At 34.3% G+C, this 21,452-nt stretch overlaps 1 protein-coding gene across 1 annotated transcript in view; it reads left to right on the top strand.

Moving 5' to 3' along the window:
- The window catches only part of VWDE (von Willebrand factor D and EGF domains), an 87,230-nt gene that overhangs the window by 22,970 nt on the left and 42,808 nt on the right, over positions 1 to 21,452 (top strand). The window contains 13 exon segments of the mRNA XM_024131496.1: positions 767 to 1,017; positions 1,966 to 2,077; positions 2,080 to 2,181; positions 7,152 to 7,292; positions 11,532 to 11,627; positions 11,709 to 11,764; positions 11,766 to 11,803; positions 12,817 to 12,914; positions 13,485 to 13,580; positions 14,861 to 14,956; positions 18,345 to 18,422; positions 18,527 to 18,622; positions 19,514 to 19,609. Coding sequence (XP_023987264.1) covers positions 767 to 1,017; positions 1,966 to 2,077; positions 2,080 to 2,181; positions 7,152 to 7,292; positions 11,532 to 11,627; positions 11,709 to 11,764; positions 11,766 to 11,803; positions 12,817 to 12,914; positions 13,485 to 13,580; positions 14,861 to 14,956; positions 18,345 to 18,422; positions 18,527 to 18,622; positions 19,514 to 19,609 — 1,356 coding nt within the window.

Here is a 21,452-nt window from a genome sequence, read left to right as displayed (position 1 = left end):
TTGCACCACTGCTTTTTCAATGCAAGCAGAGTGTTTGTCCCCAGTAAAATAAAAAGGATTGCTCTTCCTGTTAAGTCAGTTGGCAAGGAACAGAATTTTTTTACTATGACAATATAAAAAGATGTTTTAAATCACTTCATGAGCATAAAGGGAACTCCATCCACAATATAGCCATGTTCCCTGAGTAGCTCACATTCCAGTGTGTGAGCTTGGACACTAGGACCTCTGAGGAGCTCAGGATTGGTACGACTAAATGGCTCTCAATTATTATAACTGGGAAGGCAAGTACAGGGAGGAAAGTTCAGGGGAGTCATATGAACAGTCCAGTCACAGATGGCAAGGGAGAAAAAGAAAAGGAGGTGTAAGGGAGAAAGTAAAGCTGAAAAGAATAGACTGCAAAGAAGAAATAGTGAAAGAGCAAGAAGTGAGACAGTCAACACTGAAAAGTAGTTTCAGGCAGAAGAGGAGATGCATCTAATCTGGGTGATGCAAGTGTATTTATGTAATTTATGCTATAGTCAAAGTGCTTTTTCACTCTCATAGCAAAGCTTGAAGTCTTGTATCTGTCAGGTTTACATTTTCTAAGAATGGAATTGAATTTATTTGGAATGTTTAAAAAATTAGTGAAAGCAGGTAATAGAAATTTTAAGAGTTCAAATTTTATCGAAATGTCTGTATCAATGGGAGCTCTCTGTATCATACTTTTCCTTTTCGTTTTCTTTTTCCTTTTCCACACAAGTACAAAAGTAAATGTTTTCTGTTACAGAAAACCAACCCACAGTGATTCAAATACCACAAGATAAATTACAGACATTTTATGGGGAGAACTTTATGTACCAGTTCATAGCCTTCAATCCAGAAGGCTTTGACATCTATTTTACCTTGGACTCTGGTCCTGGAGGAGCAGATGTTTCCTCTGCAGGACTTCTTATGTGGAAAACAGATTTACAAACTCCCCAACCATTTACCCTACACGTTAATGATGACTGCAATGCTGAAACTAGAGTCATAATTGAGGTAGTATTTATAATTGCATAAATTAATTATATTTTAAATTTAAAATATAATTCCTATTCTTAATTTGTGAAGAGGGACTAAATTAGTAAACATTTCATGGAAAATTTAACTGCCAAAATTTTAAATATTTTTTGTAAGACTTTAAAACCTTACAGAGAGTCTCAACTTTAGAGCACGGACCTAAATTACTAATTCCTAGACCATTTTCTTCTGCACTTAACTATAAGAATAAAGAATGCATTCATGTCCACATCTGTGAAAGATCTGTGGTAAACCTAAGATTGGTAATTATGTCCTTTTCTTTCAAATGAAGGAAACTTGGATGTTGAATTAGAAATCAGGATTATAAATATAATCACTCTGCTGTACACCTGAAACTAACACAACTAACACAACTAACTAACATATTGTAAATCAACTATATTTCAATTAAAAAGATTATAAATATAAGATTTGAAATAGCTAGTTGCAAACTATTTTCTTTTACATTTTTTGTGCCCTATATTCACTTGAAACTTGGGATACACTCACATGGAAGTAATGGTATGAAGGACAGTTGTGTACTATGTCATGTTAACTATTAATAGATAATTCAAGCCATTGATTACTCTCTAGATCTTGGCATAAGTCAGGAGACTAACCGCTTTCCACTTTAAGAATTTTTTTTCCAGTTGTTCTGCTTACATTATAGAAATTGATCATCTTGTAACATTTTAAAAGTGTATCCCAAGCATTTATATTTTGGCTATGCTCTTGAGAGTGGGCATAACTGCCTTATTAAAATATCTTTTGAGATACTATTTTTACATTAAATATATACACATTATTTTTGCAAAATGTGTGATCTGGTCCTACTTCCACATAAAGATACATGCCTATCATGATTTCTGGGGCATAAACTGAAGATAATTTTATGGCAAAATAAAGCCTTTATTGTTTATCTTGCAGGTGACTGTGAGGTCTTGTGATTGCTTGAATGGGGGATCATGTGTGTCCGATATTAAATTTCCTCCACCAGCTGGAGCGTACCTGTGTCTCTGCTTGCCTGGCTTTCAGGGAGATCTGAAGAGGATGTCACTGAGTGCCAGTTGAACCCCAGTGGGCTTGGCAGATCCATTAGTGGTTTTCACAGTTATTCTTGTGATTGTCCACCTGAGTTCAAAGGTAAGTTTTGGTTCCTCATGAATGAAATTAGGATGTGAACAAATTAGAAAGAAAAGATCTTTGGCCTTCCATGTAATCTACACATTACTTAAGCAAAGGCATGGTCTTAAAGATTTTAATGCACGCTTAAAATTCTAGTAAAATTCATCACAAATACATTTGCTATCCACAGCCTTTTTTAATTGTATGTTGCTTACATATACTCTTTTTTTGAAAATAAATTGACTTATTTTATTTATTTATTTTTGGCTGTGTTGGGTCTTTGTTGCTGTGCACGGGCTTTCTCTAGTTGCGGCGAGTGGGAGCTACTCTTTGTTGTGGTACGCGGGCTTCTCATTGCGGTGGCTTCTCTTGTTGCGGAGTATGGGCTCTAGGCACACGGGCTTCAGTAGCTGTGGCACGCGGACTCAGTAGTGGTGGCTCACGGGCTCTAGAGCACAGGCTCAGTAGTTGTGGCGCACGGGCTTCGTTGCTTCACGGCATGAGGGATCTTCCCGGACCAGGGCTCGAACCTGTGTCCCCTGCATTGGCAGGCAGATTCTTAACCACTGTGCCACCAGGAAAGCCCTGCTTACATATACTCTTAAATTTTTGCTCATTTTTATAGTTTGGCAATATTCTGTGTCTATATTGTATTTTGCAGGTTCCTAAACACTTCTATCTATATTTGGTAGGTAGAAATATATTTAAATGTATTACTATTTAAATATAGTATAGAATAATAAAGAAATTTGCCATGGGAAATATAAAAATTATCATTTAAGAATTTTACTGATAATTCATTAACTTAAAAATATCATGATATAAGAGTTGAAATCAAATGAAATGTTAGAATACTTGTTAACTCATTAATTATTCCAAAATGTCTGATTGCAGGAACCCCAAATAAGTATATGACTGACAATTTTAACTTCCCAAGGCTTTTAAAAAACTCATACCAATATTTTCTTTAATTAAAATAGATATAAATATTAAATAAGTAAATATGCAGTTACTGAGCTGATATTTTCCTTGAAGACATCTATTTTAACATAATAGAACTAGGCAGGACATTTAGGTGTCTTCTAATTTTCTTCAGCATATCTAAAATAAAAATTTTCATTATTTGGGGCTATTTTGCTACAGACTACCTTTGAAAGAATTCAGATGTTGATTTCTTCATGGATTTTACTATAATAGGGGTTACCATCATTAATGACTGTCAATATATTCATTCAAATAAGTTGTTAAACATTTCAAAGAGCAACACCTCATCTCAAAAATTTTTATTGAAGAAAGACTGACTTTCCTAGCACACTGTAAACTTTTTATGGATTTTTACAGCCAATGCAGTAACTGGACTGAATTTGTTGTCCTTAATCTAAGCAGGCAACCATTCTAATAACTTCTTAAAGAATCACTGAGCTTTTTAACAAAGTACATATTACTGCTATAATATGGTAATTTTTGCCTTGAAATATTAATGGCCTTCTTAAGTCTTATTTATAGGGAAAAGCTTTTAAACTTGAAGGGTCTTGCTTAATGGTAAATAGAATCTAATTAATAACCTTATGTTTAATTACATAGTAAATTTTTAAAACAGTACACTTCTCTCCTCTTTATATATGACAGCTTTGGGGGAGTTACCAGGACATACATAAAGAGTAAAAGAAATCAATCTTTGATTTGACATGTAATGCTTTTCAATTTAAATAATTTGAATTCTCAATCTATATTTAGGCAAAAACTGCCAGGAAGATGTTGATGAGTGGGAATCCAGGCCTTGCTTTTCAGGAGCAGAGTGCCTCAATACCTTTGGTTCTTATCACTGTGGTTCATGTCCAAAAGCATTTACGGTGATGGAAAAATATGTCATGGTAAAAGTCCCTATTTTCTGGCATGAAATGCTTTTGTTTGTTGTTGCTGCATTTAATTAATTCAGGTCACTTAGTTCCATTCTCTCTTGTACTCATGCATTCATTCAGGGTCATGCACTAAGCTAGATGCAGAAATATATAAGATACGTCACCTGACCTAATAGGTTTGAGTATAGTAGCAGGAAATATGACATGTAATCCCATAGTTCAACATGATGTTCTGTGTCTTTCGATAGAAGTGTCTAGAGAGAATAGTAGGAATAGTACACAGGGAATCATGCCTACCTTGAGGGACAAGGAAAAGTTTTTAAAACGAAGTATCATTACAGCTGAATCTGATGTATCTGATCAAGAAAGAGAGAGACATTCTAGGCAGAAGAAACAGCATGAGCAAAGGTACAGAGGCATGTAACGTCACCTTGGGCACTGAGAAGGATTCAGTGTGCTTGGAATAGAGAAAGTAAGGGGACCGCTACAGGAGTAGCAGGGGTATCCAGTGGACAGATCACTGACAAACTATGAGAAACATGATAAGGTTTACATCTGAGAAAGTCTACTTAAGAGCAGTGTAGAGGATGGACCACTTGCAGGTAAGGAACTGTGCAAGTATGAAGGTGGGAAGAAGAGTTAAGACAATATTACAAACATAGGAAAGTCATGAAGATATTCTGACCTAAGATGAGGATAAAAAAGACACTAAAGAAGAAAGTTGAGCCTGTTACCGCAGACTCACAGACGTAAAAAACAAACGTGTGGTTACCATAGGGGAGAGGGAAGTTGGGAGGGACAAATGTGGGGTATGGGATTATAGATACAAACTACTATATGTAAAACAGACAAGCAACAAGGTATACTGTATGACACAGGGAATCATACTGATTTTCTTGTAATAATCTATAATGGAGTATAATCTGCAAAAATACTGAATCACTATGCTATACACTTGAAACTAACACAATACTGTAAATTAACTATACTTCAAAAAAAAAAAAAAAAGCAAGTTGATAGTACTTGGTCAGCGATTGGGATTAGCATTGTGAGGGAGAGAGTTAACAGTGCTTGGTTTAGACAAATTGAGTGGCAAATTGTTTAGGCAAATTGACATTCATATTGCTAAGGATTGACTCATGTCCTCCCAAAATTCATACATTGAATCTTAAACCCCCAATATGGCTGTATTTGGAGTAAGGAAGTAGTTAATGGTAAATGAGGTCATAAGGGAGAAGCTCTGATCCAATAGGGTTGGTGTCCTTCTAAGAGGAGACACCAGAGAACTTAATCGCTTTCTCTCTCTGCCAGGTGAGGACACAAGGAAAATGCAGCTGCCTGGGATGCAGGAAGAAAGCTCTCTCACCAGGGACCAAATGGGCCTGCACCTTGATCTTGGACTTCCCACCCTCCAAAATGGTTAGAAAATAAATTCTTGTTGTTTAAACCACCTACTCTGATATTTTGTCATGGTAGATCGAGCTAAGACACACATGAAATATGAGGAAGAAGAAATAGTTTCGGAGAGAAAAGATAATGAATTCAGTTTGGAAACATAGACACTGAGGTGACTAGGGAATAGCCAAGTGGAGCTCTGGAAGGGGGATAACGTTAAAGATATAATTCTTAGGGTCAGCAGTCAGGGGTGAAACTTCCCAGGGAGAGCACTTAGAATTAGAGAAAAGAGGAAAAACATTGGTGGATATCAACCTTTTAAAAACTTAAAAAGACAAAAGTAAATTATAAAAAGTTAATGTCAAAGAAAAGTAAATTATAAAAAGTCAGTATCTTTGGGGACCTCCCTGGCAGTCCAGTGGCTAAGACTAAGCGCTCCCAATGCAGGGGGCCTGGATTCAATCCCTGGTCAGGGATCCTGCATGCATGCCACAATAAATATCCCACATGCTGCAACTAAAAAGATCCCGCGTGCCGCAATGAAGATCCCGCATGCCGCAACTAAGACCCAACATAGCCAAATAAATAAATAAATAAATAAATAAATAAAAAGTATCTTTGGTATTATTAAGCAAACAAGGCGTATTTTGATGAAAAATATATATTAATTACATGATATCACCTGTGCTTCAAATTGGGGTGGACCTGTCTAGCACAAGAGATAACAGACTTGAAGGGCACACTGCAGGATGGTGAGAGAAATTCCCTACTAGTTCAGCTACTCACATCAATATCCAGTCCCATATACTGAACCTTCCACTCTGCGCACTAAAGTGATCTAACATCCGTCTTTTCCAAACAGTGGCCCATTTTCTCAATAAGACCTTCATCAAGTGGAATTTAAGACAAAAGCACATTGAACCAAATTCCATTACACGTGAGTGACTGGTAAGTTTCTTAACCCTATCGGAGGCATTTGTGTATTTTAGGAAAATGCTTGTTAAGACAAAGTAATTTTTTATTGTTGGCTCTTGCTTACTTTGTTTTATGGCAGGCACCAGAGTCAATGACTATAAAAGCAAATAAAGTGCAGTTCTTATTCCTGAAGTGCCTAACTAGTGGAGTAAAGAGACACATAAGTGTGAAGGACAAAGTTCTGTGAATGAACACAGATGCGTGACAATGATTGAGTGGGTGAGTGTGACTCTAGGAACATCCATTAGTTAGCTCAGGCTGCCGTAACAGAACACCACAGACTGGGTCAGTTAAACAGCAGAAATTCGTTGTGTCACAGTTCTGGAAACTGGAAGCTTGAGATTAAGTTGCCAGCAGCATTGGTTTCTGGCCTCTCTCCTTGGTTTGCAGATGGCTGCTCTCTCACTGTACCCTCACATGTCCACTCTTCATGTGCTTCCTCCTCTTATAAGGACGGACGTCATTCCTATAGGATTAGTGCCCCACTCTCATGACCTCATTTAACCTTAATTACCTCCTTTAAAGTATCTCCAAATACAGTCACATTTAGGTTTAGGGCTTCAACATAGAAATTTTGGGAACACAATTCAGTCCCTAACAGAAGCATCCGCTGAAGATGTGACATTTAAGCTAGTTCTCTGATCTAATTTGCAAGGAGTTCATTCCAAGTGACATTTTTATTTTATGTTCTTATTCACAGTGCTTTAGTTTTATAACAGTTTAATTCTGATCTGTTTTTCATGTATACATTTACAGTTGAAACACAGTTTTTAAATGAATTTACTACACATACTGTGGTTCTCACAAGGTCTGACAACAGTGTAACTAAGGAAGAGGATGGTAAAAATGCCAATCAGAGGGAGAGGAATGTTAAGCCAACTAATGGAAATGCCTCTAGTAAGTAATGGTCTTAGTTAAACTCTAATGACATGTAATACCTCTCATTTGTTTTCCAGAAGATTACCATATTTACTCGTCAGGAATTTTTATTTTCAAAAAGTTCACCTAAGATTATATAATGCAGTTTACAAATTATTCTTTTTCTTGCTAAACTTTTGAATCCTCTGGCTTATATTCTAGAAAAGTGATTCATGTTGTGTAATGAACAAATCATATCATTATTTAAGGGGATTTCAGAAAAGCTTATGGTTGGAAGTGACCATTTCAAACTTACATTCTATAAATCCCTGGTCATTCATCATCTACTCAAACTCTAAACGTATGAGAAGCTCATTATTTCATAAGGCCTTTTCTTCTTCATAGTGTTTTCTTTATAACTCTGTTTTATTCAATAATACTCTATTACTGTCTTCATAACAATCTTGCATGTTTCTCATTACCTTTCTTTATGCCTTTGCATACTGTAATATCAGCTGTTTATCTTGCAAGATATCATTGCATTTGTTCATTTTGCAAGGTGTTGTTGATTATTGCAATATAGGAAAGCTATCTTTATTGTAATGTTATTCATGCATCTGGTTGCCTTACTAAATACTCTTATTAACACTATTTTTTATAGTTGATTCTCTTCTTGATTTTATAGGTAAAACATAATATTTTTTGCAAATACTGAGTTTGTCTCTCATTTACTTTCTTATAGTAACTAAGATTTAGTCTGTATTTATGATGTGCCAGCATTAGGAAAATATTTTTAATATTTCATTTGATCCTCATAATAGCTATATATAGTAACTCTTCTTATTTCCATTTTACAGATGAGTAAACAGAGGCATCTGTGGGTTTAGTAATCTGTTCAGATTTACAGAGTTTGTAAATTACAGAGGCAAGACTTGAACCTGAGCAATCTAATGGACCTGTCCCAGCTCTCAAACTTAGGCTGTGATTGTAGTGGCTGGAACCTCCAGTTCAAAGTGTGTAGGGATTGGAATAGCTTTGTTTCTTAATGGTTTCAATGGGAATTCTTCTCATGTTTCACCAGTGAATATGATATCACTGTAGGTTTCTGCTAGAATTTTCCTTTCATTGATTGCTTTCTCAGAATTCTCTTTAGTTTTAAGTTATGAGTGGGTTTTACATTTTATCAAATGTTTTTTCAGATCAATTATTACTTGCTACAATTTCTGTTAATGTTTCCACGGATTAACTTTCTCAGAATGTTTTTAACAAAAAAAATTGATGTATCAAATTACTTTTTAACATTATATTATTTTCTTCACTAATATCTTGATATAATTATGTTAGTTGAGATACAAGTCTATTTCATCCTGATGTGATAATATATAACTACACTGCTGCACTTGATCTGATTTAAATGAAATACTAGTATTTCATTGTAAATTTTTATGTATTTTCATAAATAATATTGGCTATAAGATTATGCCACTCTGACAAAATGTTTATGTTTCATCTCTTTGTGTGTGTTGCAACAGTTTTATAAAATATTCGTTCCTTGAAATTTGGTTAATTTTTTTCCATTAGATCAGCTGTCCTGGCATCATTTTAGGAGGTTATTTTAGATTATTTTTCTATTTCTTTCAAAGTAATTTTTCTATCATCTACTCTATCTCTTCTTCAGTCAATTTAATCATTTATATTTTGCAAAAAAATCATTTATCCCATTGAGATTTCAAATTCTTAGTTTAAAATTATATGTAGTATTCTTATATAATTTAAAATTCTTTTCATATATATAGCTTTTTCTGTTTTCTCATCTTCAAAGTAGTTTATTATATCTTTCCATTGTTTTTTTTCTGGATAGAACTTGCCAAGGGTTATCTATTTAATTGTTTTTTTCAAATAATCATTGAAATTTGCTTTTCTGTTAATTATCTGTTTGTAACTTTTCTTTGACTTTTTGTTGATTTGTAAGAGTACTTTACATATTCTGGCCACTGATCCTTTACATAACGTATACTTGAAATTATCTTTTTTATCTCTATGGCTTGCCTTATCTATGTTGTCTTTTCATGCAGAAATATTAAAATTTTACATACTCAAATACTTCTATACTGCTTAATATTCTGTGTTATCTTGTATATCCAAATAGATTATATAAGTTCCTAGAAGGCAGGAACCATGTGATAACTTCTTGTTGCTGCACGAATCTTAGTATAGTGTTTATACAAGTAACAGACATTAAATGAAGGAATGAATTACCTAATGTTAAATACTGTGGGTAAAGCAGAGCATTAATAGATGTTATTGACTAACATTTCTTTTTTTTTGGTTGTTTAGACATAAATTTGCAACAACTATCAACAGAACATTCCCTAATTGGTGCAAGCTCTATCCACAGTTCTGCAGCTATGAAAAAGTTCTTGGATACAATCGACATCTCACACTTCTCATTAAAATCAGTCACAACTCGAATGAATCATTCAAAGAAGGCTATTTCCCATCAGATATCAGATTTTGAACATGTGGATCATACCCCCAGTACAAACCTCAGTCTGGAGGAGTTGGAAGTTCCTACAAATAACCGTAGTTCTTTAAGCATTAATCTGAATAGTTCCCATGGCGAAGTAAAGGATGTTATCCAGGGCCCCATCCAAACAGAAGAGGATATAGTTCTCAAACTAACAGGTCTCCCCAAGGTTACACACAGTATAAGGATGGGTTTGCATCATCACTTACTAGAGCCATCGCTATTTTGCCAGAAAAGCCTGGAATGACCAAAATATTAAGTTGTGCTGAATCCCCTTACTTTCTTGGTGTTTCCTGTGTGCCAATCAAAGATGGTCACTTCCAATGTGGATGCTGCCCCTTTGGATATTACGGAGATGGTATCAAATGCAGAGGTAGTATGAAAACTCTTCAAAACTTACAAAGAAAACTATCCAGTTCACGTTTAAGTACTTAAGAAGATATGCTCTTCTATTGATTAATTTTTGTTTACTCTATTTAGTTCACTAATTTCTATTCATTTTATTATTTGTACATATTCTCTTCACATTTCAAAAAAATTAATATTGATGTTTCTTAATTTTTTCATAAAGTTAATATTAAATAGCATTATAACTATATAATACATTATAAATATATGTATTAAGTACCTACTGTGTTCTAGGGCCTTTGGAAAAAATTTTGTATCAATTATGTCATATAATCCACAAGGACCCCACATACTGGGTATTATTTTCCCCATTATACAGAAGAGAAAGCAGAGCCTTACAGGGCTAACTGACTTTCCTGGCAATAAGCAGCTAGATATAAAATAATGGTGTGAATAACACTGTGGTTTGGGTTCTTTTCAGCTCACAGAGGGTATTTAGCACTTTAAATTACTAATTCTGGCATATTTTCTTATTTGTATAAACTAGGTTTCTCTGTAATTCCTCCAACTCTTGAGAATAAAACAAGTTAGGCATCACTTTAGTTTTGAAAGGAGTGTTTACTTCTTTTCATGATCATCAGCAGTTTTCTTTGATACAAATCAAATTTCTGCCTTAGAAGCTACATTTTGTTGTTGATATTGTTCTGCTGTTCTTGTTTTGTTTTGTTTGTGTTTTGATTTGTTTGAGACTAACTTAAGCAACAAAGCTGTTGGAGTATTCCTTTGTTCTCAGTTACCTAGAGGAACTTCATTTTTTCTTTTTTCTGTAGGGATAATGATAATAACATTCAATTCCTACATGTTTATAGTATAAAACTCCTTATTATTAGCAAATAAAACAGAAAAAAACCTCATGCATTTCAGTTACCTCAGGAAGTGTTAAATGACTAATAGTTAGAATATGTCAGGTTGTTAGAGAAGCTTAAGAAATACGAACCTATAAGTTTATGATGTGTTCCTGGCATCTTGCTCTTTTACGTTCTGATTATCCCTGCCATTCACCAACATTTACCTAATTGGTATCTGAAACTTCATTGCTCTCTGAAAGACTGTAATTCCATTTATGGTTAGCAGCCATCTCCAACATCAGGTTTTGCTATGGGAGTAATTTCCTCATATGGTATGTTTTTCTTACCCTATTAATCATTTACTTCAGTCATTCTAGTAGTAAAACAAATATAAGGGGAAAAAATAATTTTATGGATGTATGCAGTCATTACTGTTTAATAGCAATGTCCAAAATGTTCAATTTCAGAGAATTTTACTTTTATTATACAATTAAGCTTATGGGCAATGTGTACATACCGTATCTACAATTCAGCCTCTTCCCTTGATTTCTGCAGACATTTGTAGGCATCCATGTGGAAAAAACAGGGACTGTGTTGCCCCAAACATATGCAAATGTAAACCTGGTTACACTGGTTCTAACTGCCAAACCGGTAGGTACAGCACTCATTAGTTTGCATAACAAATTTAATTGATAATTGATATTTCTAAACCATGAGCTTTATTCTATACAGCTATATGTCATCCTGATTGCAGAAACCATGGAAAATGTATTAAGCCTAACATTTGCTGAATGTCCCCCAGGACATGGTGGAGCTACCTGTGATAAAGATGATAATTCAAATTAAAAATCAAATAATAAAGCCAAAATAATTCAATCTTTTAAAAACATTTTTTAAAGATAATTCACATTTACTGCATACATATTAATATATACTTATTAATGCTGGTGAGGGAATCCAGGTTTGTTAATATTTATTAAAAATAATGTATTGAAGATTTTTAAAACTTAAATTTACAAAATCAGAGAGCCAAAGAGCAGTAGCTCATTCATCCTTGGTAAAAGTATCTTCAGAAATAATTTTTTGAGATTTAGTTATATGGTACCATATCCCTAACAAATATTTTAGCTTCAAACAAAGGACACATGCTTATTGAATAACTTATCAAGCATGGTTCCAAAAAACTCTTAAATACCAAATAATTAGAAGATATCAGGTAGTAGGAAGAAACCTAAAAAATGATTTTTAAACACATGTCTATAGCCATATAATTTTATTGCCTTGGTTGAAATCTTAAGTGGAGAGTTTAGGAAATGGCATTTCTAAAATGGATAATATTTTAAGGAAACAAATTTGTTATTTTTAAAATAATATTTTAAAAGAATATATTTTAGTAGATTGTAGATGTATAATTATTAATAAACTGAGAGCAATGTTAAATATTTTCGTGACAAGGCAAGGCATAAATTAACAAATTATAGTAAACAGAGTGAACTAACAGAAACATTCAATATTAATTGCATATGAAAATAATTATAGAAATATAACTATTTGTAGGGCAGGAATGCCTAAGTCCAAGTCTCAATTTTCAGAAGAAACCTAAGATTGTATATTTCCATCCAGTTAACCAAAAGTTTTATAAATCAAAACATACTGATGATTTGTAGGTGTTTTTAGAGTGCGAACTCACAGTCAATCCCGCAGAACTAAATTTCATGCTAAAATAGAACTGAGTTTACTATAAATTGCTCTTACCAGAAGGTTTTATGGTGGCTGTGCTTCATAAATATGAACTGACTTTTTATTAATTAAGAGATGACTTAACATAATCTGTGTCTGCAGAACATTGTAGACCACCTTGTTAACATGGTGGCACCTGCTTGGCTGGAAATCTCTGCACTTGTCCTTATGGTTTTATAGGACCAAGATGTGTAACAAGTAAGCAAAGCTCTCTTGCAATCTAATATAATTGCTCCTTTGAATAGTTGATTGCTTTAATGCTAACTGAGATAAACCCAAACCCTAAGCAAAAAATATACCTTCATGATTTACTATGACGATTACCATTCTGCCTACCACTGGGAGCACTGGGTGCTAGTACTAAGATAAAGAAGCTTGCTCTTAGAAACAACTCTTTTCTTGACCCTGTTCATGACCACTTCTTTGAGATAACAAGAATTCTAATTTGTTTGCTTGTATATAAATTTATCTCATTTATGTCTATGATTACCTTCATCAGTAACTAATAATTTTCCCAAATAGCCAAGTCTTGTTTACCATTCATCTGAGTGGGTTTCTACTTTCCCCATGTCTATTAACAACAACAAAAATAACTGAACGTGAAAATTGGAAACCACTTAAAGCCAAAATATAAATTGTTTTTATCTCTCTCTGATCTTATTCATTAGATGATGTGATTGGCAGTTATGAGCAACTAGGTCATAGCCAATAATATGACCAATTCCAAGCCTACTTTACCTTTCTTTTATTTTTATCCTGTGATCTTAGTAGTTTGTAACAGGCACTGTGAAAATGGAGGCAAATGTCTTACACCAGATGTTTGCCAGTGCAAGCCTGGTTGGTATGGACCCACCTGTAGCACAGGTAAAATCAGAAATATTTTCAATAAATATGTCATTTAAAAGAAATTTAAAATTCATCAGTGTCCTAAGGACTTGCACCCAAAAACATAAAACTAGTCTGACAAAAACATAAAACTTATCTGACAAATAACGTTTTTATTTCAGACAGATTTTTAAAACCCGATGTCTCATCTTCATTCTTTTTCTTCTTGTATTAGACCATAGAGTGTATTCCAGCTTTACTGTTATCCAACCCAACCAATACTTTGTTTTTTGGCCTTTATTTTTCCCTCATCCGCTTGCCTTATGGTGGAGAGAAACATATCTGTGTTGCATATTCAGGTCTCTTTCAAGTTTTTTATCAGAACATACACATTCTATTTCATTCAACATTGAAGCAATTCTGAGTTAAGTGGACACCATAACATTATTCTATTTATTTCTCACAGTATCATGCTTAATTCTTTGGCAGCGGTGTTTGCAATTATCTATGTTTAATTTAATCCATTATGATCGAATGACTTTTCTCAACATAAATTTAATTACATGTTCATAGCTTGACAACTGTGTGTGAAGCATGATGCAAAGGGGAACAAAGATCAATTTCATGTTTGCCCCAATTTCAAGTAGCGTATCAGTAGTGAAGGAGACATGGGATACAATTATAAAAAAAAAAAGACCATGATAAAAGTTGTGTTACAAGTGATGTAATAAATGCACAGCTCCTTGGAAGCAGAGAAAAGAGAAATTAATTCTGGCAAGTGCAGTTAGGAAGAAAATTGTGTAGACTTTGGAGAACTGGCAAAATCTGCATTGAAAAATGGAATTGGGGGTGACTTTCAAAGTGAAACAAATGTAAAGAAGCAAAAACAAAGCACGTTTTCGAAGTGTGCTAGTACTTAAATGCAGTGTTCCTATTTGAATTGGGAAGGTGACTTAAAGAGCTACACATGGCTGCATGTATTTGAGGAGATTACAGACTATCCTGTTTGTGCTGTTGACTTGCCTTCTCCTAACTTCCAAGCATTCTTCCAGCTTACCGAGGGCATTCTGAATTCTAATCAAAGCCTCCACATTCTTAGCTTGGTAATATTTGTAAACTTAATGAACAAACTTTCAAAGCTATTATCCCGTTATTTCTCTTCTCTTATGTTTGGCAAAGTCTAAGTAACTATAGGTTATGGGTTTTACTGGCAGTGAAAATAAAATATTTCATTATACACCATTTTGTACTTCAGTACAGCTTTCATTTTTTTAAACAGAAAAACTTTTATGGTCTTTCTTCCTCCTGCTGTTCATTAGCTTTGTGTGACCCTGTTTGCCTCAATGATGGTTCCTGTAATAAGCCAAACACTTGCCTCTGTCCAAATGGATTCTTTGGTGCACAGTGTCAGAATGGTAATTACTCTTTCTTTATAAATAAAAAGGCAAAGGTAAAGTTAGACACAAACAGAGCTCTGAGTAAGCACAAGACAAGTTTCAAAGGGTAGATGCTATTTATTTATTTACTCTAATTCTTGTTCTGTTGCAGTTTTGGTCACCAAATGACCAGTTCATAGAAATATATGAGTTATTATGTAAAATATTTATTTATTCAACTTATGTTAGGCTCACAACCTTGGCACATTTGTAGGACCAAGATGCGAAACAAAAAAGCAAAGTTCTCTTGCAGTCTTTCATGTGAAATGATGTAATTTTTGTTGCCTTCTCAGCAAAAATTTTTGATTTACTGTCAGTCTAATGTCCACTGTTATCTCATGATCTCTCATGCTTTAGTTTCATTAAACACTTATGAAGAGCCAGCTACGCATAGCACTGTGCAAGGTGATATGGGGACATAAAGATGTACCATTTTCCCCCCTCATGGCCTGTTATTTTAACACTTTCCTTCATAGAGTTAATGCTATAAGTTTTTTCAGAAAAATGGGCATGACCTGAATTTGAGCACATAGGCATGAAATAATGTCAATAAATGAAATTTTAAATGTATCTTCTGCATCTTCAAATTTTTGAGTGTATGCAAATATAGAGTAGATTTTTAGTATAAAACATGCCAGAATATGTCATAATTTAACTCCTAAAATATAAACTTTCTTTGTCTTGTTAGAGTTTGATTTGCAATCCTATTTTTTTAACTTGGAGGTTAGCTAGGATTCTGAGATTGAAATTAATGTGGAGAAGAAACCATCATTCTAATACTAGAAATTTGAGCACACAAATGAGTTTTTCTAGTTCAGATTTCTGTTAAGAAACTAGGTTATGAAAATGGAAAGTTAAGACTAAATTAAGGCAAATCTTGAAAACTAGGAGACTATTACTAAGTTTTAGGTAGGGTTTTGAGTGGAGCATATAAGGAGGTAAATAAAAAGCTATGTCTATCATGCTATTTGCAGTAGATGTAAGATATAGTAAGAAAAGTTCTGTAAAATGTATATGCCAACTATATAACTGGGTAAAGTAGGGACTCTAAATTACTAAATTGAACTAAAAATTATCTAATGAACATATGTCATGTTATAGTTTTTGGAATTAGCAGTTTCTACAATTTCCTAGTGGCATGGATATTAGAAATTTACTTATAGTCTCCGGGCCTCAGACTTCTTTACTTTCAAGTTTGAACTAGACAGTTGCTGTCAAGTGCAAATGACACATACAGTGGACCACCTGCAAGTACAGTCAGCACATGGCTAGCTACCATTAAGTAATGGTATTATTGTCATAAGACATGTTACAGAAAGTGCAGAAGAAATGAAAACATGATCTTTATTTTTATTAGATCACATCTCCTTGTGAGCCCAAATGAAGGGAAGGGAAGATGGTATACACATGGAAAGCCATTGAATAAAATTAGGCAGAATATGGTTAAAAGTAATATGAGGAGTATATTCTGTGTATTCTATAGGATTTCAAAAGAGGAGGATAGACACTGAGCTGGAAACATCATGAAAGGTTAAACTACTCTATTAATAAGACTTAAAATGTGTGGCTGGAGAGATGATTAACTATATCTTCCAGTTTCCTTCATCCCTTAAATGCCATGAGCCCATTCCATACAGAAAGTGAGGCCAGATTACTTGGCTCATTTTGGAGTTTGGTGGAAGATCCATCTGAGGCCTGGAGAATCTCATGAATATATACATGAAAGTGGGTTTTCTCCTAAACCTCCTTTTCTTAAAATGTGATTGGGGTGGGTATGACCGACCCGAAGTTTTATGTCATTTCTCTATATTACTTTAATTATATATACTTTTCTGTATACATGTAGTATTTATCTCTACACTCAAGTTTTGTAGAGTAGATGAGTATTGATTATAACAAGGCTACCCATTATAAAAGGGTCTTTTATTCTTTTCATTTTTAAGTTTTAAATTTCTAACCACAGGTATTTCCCACGGTGCTTTTGTAATGGAAAGAATACACCTTTCTTAATAAATAGAAATAATCTTAAATTGTATAAAGATTAGGAAGCAGAAAATGTAAGAGCATTTCTCCATAATAAAAAGTACCAATAAAAATGCCAGAGAGGACTTCCCTGGTGGCGCAGTGGTTGAGAGTCCGCCTGCCGATGCAGGGGACACGGGTTCGTGCCCAGGTCCGGGAAGATCCCACGTGCCGCGGAGCGGCTGGGCCCGTGAGCCATGGCCGCTGAGCCTGCGCGTCCGGAGCCTGTGCCCCGCAACGGGAGAGGCCACAACAGTGAGAGGCCTGTGTACCGCAAAAAAAATTAAAAAAAATAAAATAAAATAAAATAAAATGCCAGAGAAAGTAAACTCAATCATTAACCAGAAAAGGCTCAGTCTAAAATAGTGGAAATTATCCATTTGCTGAAACATTCAGTTAATATTGTTTTTATACATAAAGTACTTCATTATTTTCACTTATAAATCTATTTGAAATCAGTTGAAGTTTTCTTAGTGTTTGGAAATTTAAAAAGCAGCTACTAAAGATGGATCTAATTCAAATGGGGAGTCTGTCTACCAAGGCCCTATTACCAAAACCAGTTAGTTTGACATTCACTTTTAAAACAAACTAAAATCCACTTAATCATCATTTAAGGAAAATTAAATTTAAAAATTTATAGGCAGGTTTGCCTATGTATTATTGTTTTTTAAATAACTGCATTTAATTGTCATATCAGTAAGAAATATGAAGCAATAAAAATCCTCTAATAAAAGATTATAAACATTAACTTCTGAACTCCATGGAACAGAATCATATACATAGAAGATACTAGGTACAGCATATTCACGATTATCCAATAACTATTCCTGACAAAGCCAAAGATTTATTGTTAAAAAGATTTTTTGCCAGGCATTCACAGGAATAAGTCACATATAAAGCTCTGCCTTCGTGACCTCAGTAGGTATCAAAAAGTTAACTTTAAAGTTTTTTCTAAACATCATGTGACCAATGTTGAGTTTTTCTAACTTCCACAGGAACAGATATTCTTATTTTGAGCTCGGTTTTGCCTTATTTTCTTGGTTTTGCCCAGGTCATTTCACTCTATATGCACTCTAATACTGAAGGCTCCACTGGTTATGAACAACACATTTCATAATTCACCAATACATTTCAAATTGTGCTAACCCACTAGCAACTTACAGCTATAAGCATTGTATTTGATGACTTAGAAAGGACAGTTTTAATGACTTGCAGTGGTGATCTTTTATTTTAATAACACATTTCTCTGCCTTATGTCCCCATAGATATAAGCACATGATGCAATATGTAATATATAATAACTGAATATGTGATATTCACAGCTTGCTGTCATGTGTTCCTTTAGCTATCTGTCACCCTCCCTGTAAGAATGGTGGTCACTGCATGAGAAATAATGTGTGTGCCTGTCGGAGATGCCAAAAAAGTAAGACACTACTAAATGTGTTTGCCAACTACATGTAAAGCAAACATATTAAACAGCAAAATTATTGATATTTAAAAACTGGTATTTCATCCCTTTACCTTAAGGTATCTGTGATCCCATATGCATTAATGGAGGAAAGTGCGTGGGACCAAATCTTTGCTCTTGTCCTTCTCGCTGGACAGGGAAACAATACAACACAAGTTAAGAGAAATACTCTTAAAATGCTAAAGTCTACATGGGAACATAAAGCAGAATTTCAGACAAAGAGCATTTTCCTTGTTTTCTGTTTCCTTGTTTTTATTTTTTTTATTTGTTCCTACTTTAGAATATATCTTTTCGAAATAGAGTAAAATGCCAAGTCCTCTGAACTCATTCTTTCAGGTTAGTGGAGACAGAGGATATCCTGTATTTTCCGGTCTGTTCACTACAGTTGCCAGGATAAATGACAAGTCTTTTTTTTTTTTTTTTTTTTTCCTTGTGATACACGGGCCTCTTACTGTTGTGGCCTCTCCCGTTGCGGAGCACAGGCTCCGGACGCGCAGGCCCAGCGGCCATGCATCACGGGCCCAGCCGCTCCGCGGCATGTGGGATCTTCCCGGACCCGGGCACGAACCCGTATCCCCTGCATCGGCAGGTGGACTCTCAACCACTGCGCCACCAGGGAAGCCCTGAATGACAAGTCTTTAAGTCCTGGTCTCTCAGTCTTAAGTAGGAGTCAGGGGAAGGTTTTTAAATATTACTGATTCCTTGGTCCCATCTCAGACCAATTCAGAACCTCCTGAGATGGGGTACCACTGCTTTCAAGTCTTGCTAGTTTTTGAGATGATGGCAGCTCTCCTCATTCAAATGTTTCATTTTTTTTCTTTCTATAAATTATTATTTAAAATTAGCAGCTATTATAATGTATTGGCCAAAGTGTAAAATGAGAAGCAACATAAATGTCTAACAATTGGGGAAAAGCTTTAAGGGAAAAGATCCTTTAATCATTGATTTTTTAACTGTTTCTCTTTTTTTAATGAAAATTTTTATGGTTTATGTTAGGATTTGACTAGTAAATTAAATTATTAACTTGTTTATTTCTCTACTTGCAGCTATCTGCTTTCAGAAATGTAAATATGGTGGTGAGTGTATTGCTCCTAGCATATGCCATTGTCCTACGACATGGGAAGGAGCACAGTGTCAAATACATAAGGCTACAGAATTTGCTTTCTAATCTATGTTCTGAATTTGAATCTATTATAATTAGCAAACAAAGTATAACTTTAGGAGAAATATATAGGGTAAAATAAATCCCAGCATGCTAATCCATTAAAAAGAAAGTTTTAGAAATAAAAGGATATCATCCATTTCTATACCCATTTTAAAACAGAAAGTATGGTATATTATATTAATATCTTGTGTGACATAGATAACTCCAAATTACGGTCTGTGGGTTGCCAGTGAAGTTCTCTTAGGTGGAATGAAGAAGGTTTTTTTTTATTTTAAAAGATCTTTCTTTTTCCTCCAGTTTTATAGCAATATAATTGACATTCTGCACTGTATAAGTTTAAGGTATACAGCATTACGATTTGACTTACATAAATCATGAAATAATTACCACAATAAGTTTAGTGAATATCCATCACCTCATATAGCTACAACATTAAAGAAATAGAAAAAAATGTTTTTTCCTTGTGATGAGAACTTTTACTGTCTTAAAACTTTCATATATAATGTATAGCAGTGCTAATTATATTTATTGTGTTGTATGTTACATCCCTAGTACTTGTTTAACTTAAAACTAGAAGTTTGTATCTTTTGACTATTTTCATCCAAGGGGGAATTGGATAAAGAAGGTTTTAATATAAGTTTAAATGTTTTTCCATATTATAAGGTAGGTATATATCTATCATGGAAATTATAGAAAATATGAAAAAGTTTTTAAAAATTAATCACTCCAAATTACACCACCCAGAACTAGTTTCTGCCTTGATTTTAGCATTTTAGTTATTTCCACTCAGTTTTAGTCATAAATTTTTACATAGATGGGATCGCAGGGTATAAAGGAAAATCAGATTTAATGCAGTTTTGAAATTTATGAAAACTTGAAATAACATGTTAAAAGATTAACAGGGCTTCCCTGGTGGTGCAGTGGTTGAGAATCCACCTGCCAATGCAGGGGACACGGTCCAGGAAGATCCCACATGCCATGGAGCGGCTGGGCCTGTGAGCCATGGCCGCTGAGCCTGTGCTCCGCAGCGGGAGAGGCCACAACAGTGAGAGGCCCGTGTACCACCAAAAAAAAAAAAAAATTAACAAAGATTAATAACTCAATGGGAAAAATGGATAATCTCCTCAAAATATTTTCAAATGCTCAATAATTACATAATATCAACAGTGAGAGGCCCGTGTACCACCAAAAAAAAAAAAAAATTAACAAAGATTAATAACTCAATGGGAAAAATGGATAATCTCCTCAAAATATTTTCAAATGCTCAATAATTACATAATATCAAAACTGGTGATCCAAGTGTATTGTAAACTGAAATAGCACAATTGTAAAATGACTGTGCCTTTTTCCTAGAAATACCTGCTCTGCTTTTCATGTATCAGAGATTCTGCATATAATTTTTATGACTCTTAGACTTTATTTTATTAGTAATTGCTATTATAATTAACACATTTCTCATCCTAGGAAAATATTTTCAAAGAATTCATTAAGTACTAGTACTTACATAAGAATTATGTGCTGAAAAATAAACAATTCTCATTGAAAGTTAGATGGGATAAAATGCTAGAAAAAAGAACTAGCAACCTCAGTTTGGGCTACTCATTCTGGAGAGAGTTTGTATGGAACATGACAGAGAATGATAAGATGCTAAAAGCATATTAACGCGGAAATACGCTCCAGTAATTGTGGATTAAGGTACTCTGAGCACAGCCTGAAGATGTGCACCCTCTTTTTGCACCTTGTGTTTGCACCTTGCACATTTATGTGAATTTTTTTTTTTTTTTTTTCGGTACGCCGGGCTCCTCCCGCCGTGGCCTCTC

Source organism: Physeter macrocephalus, chromosome 5 (assembly GCF_002837175.3).
Source record: "Physeter macrocephalus isolate SW-GA chromosome 5, ASM283717v5, whole genome shotgun sequence".
Lineage (NCBI taxonomy): Eukaryota > Metazoa > Chordata > Mammalia > Artiodactyla > Physeteridae > Physeter > Physeter macrocephalus.
Note: the sequence above shows the minus strand (reverse complement) of the source record. Positions and strands in the feature narration are given on the sequence as shown.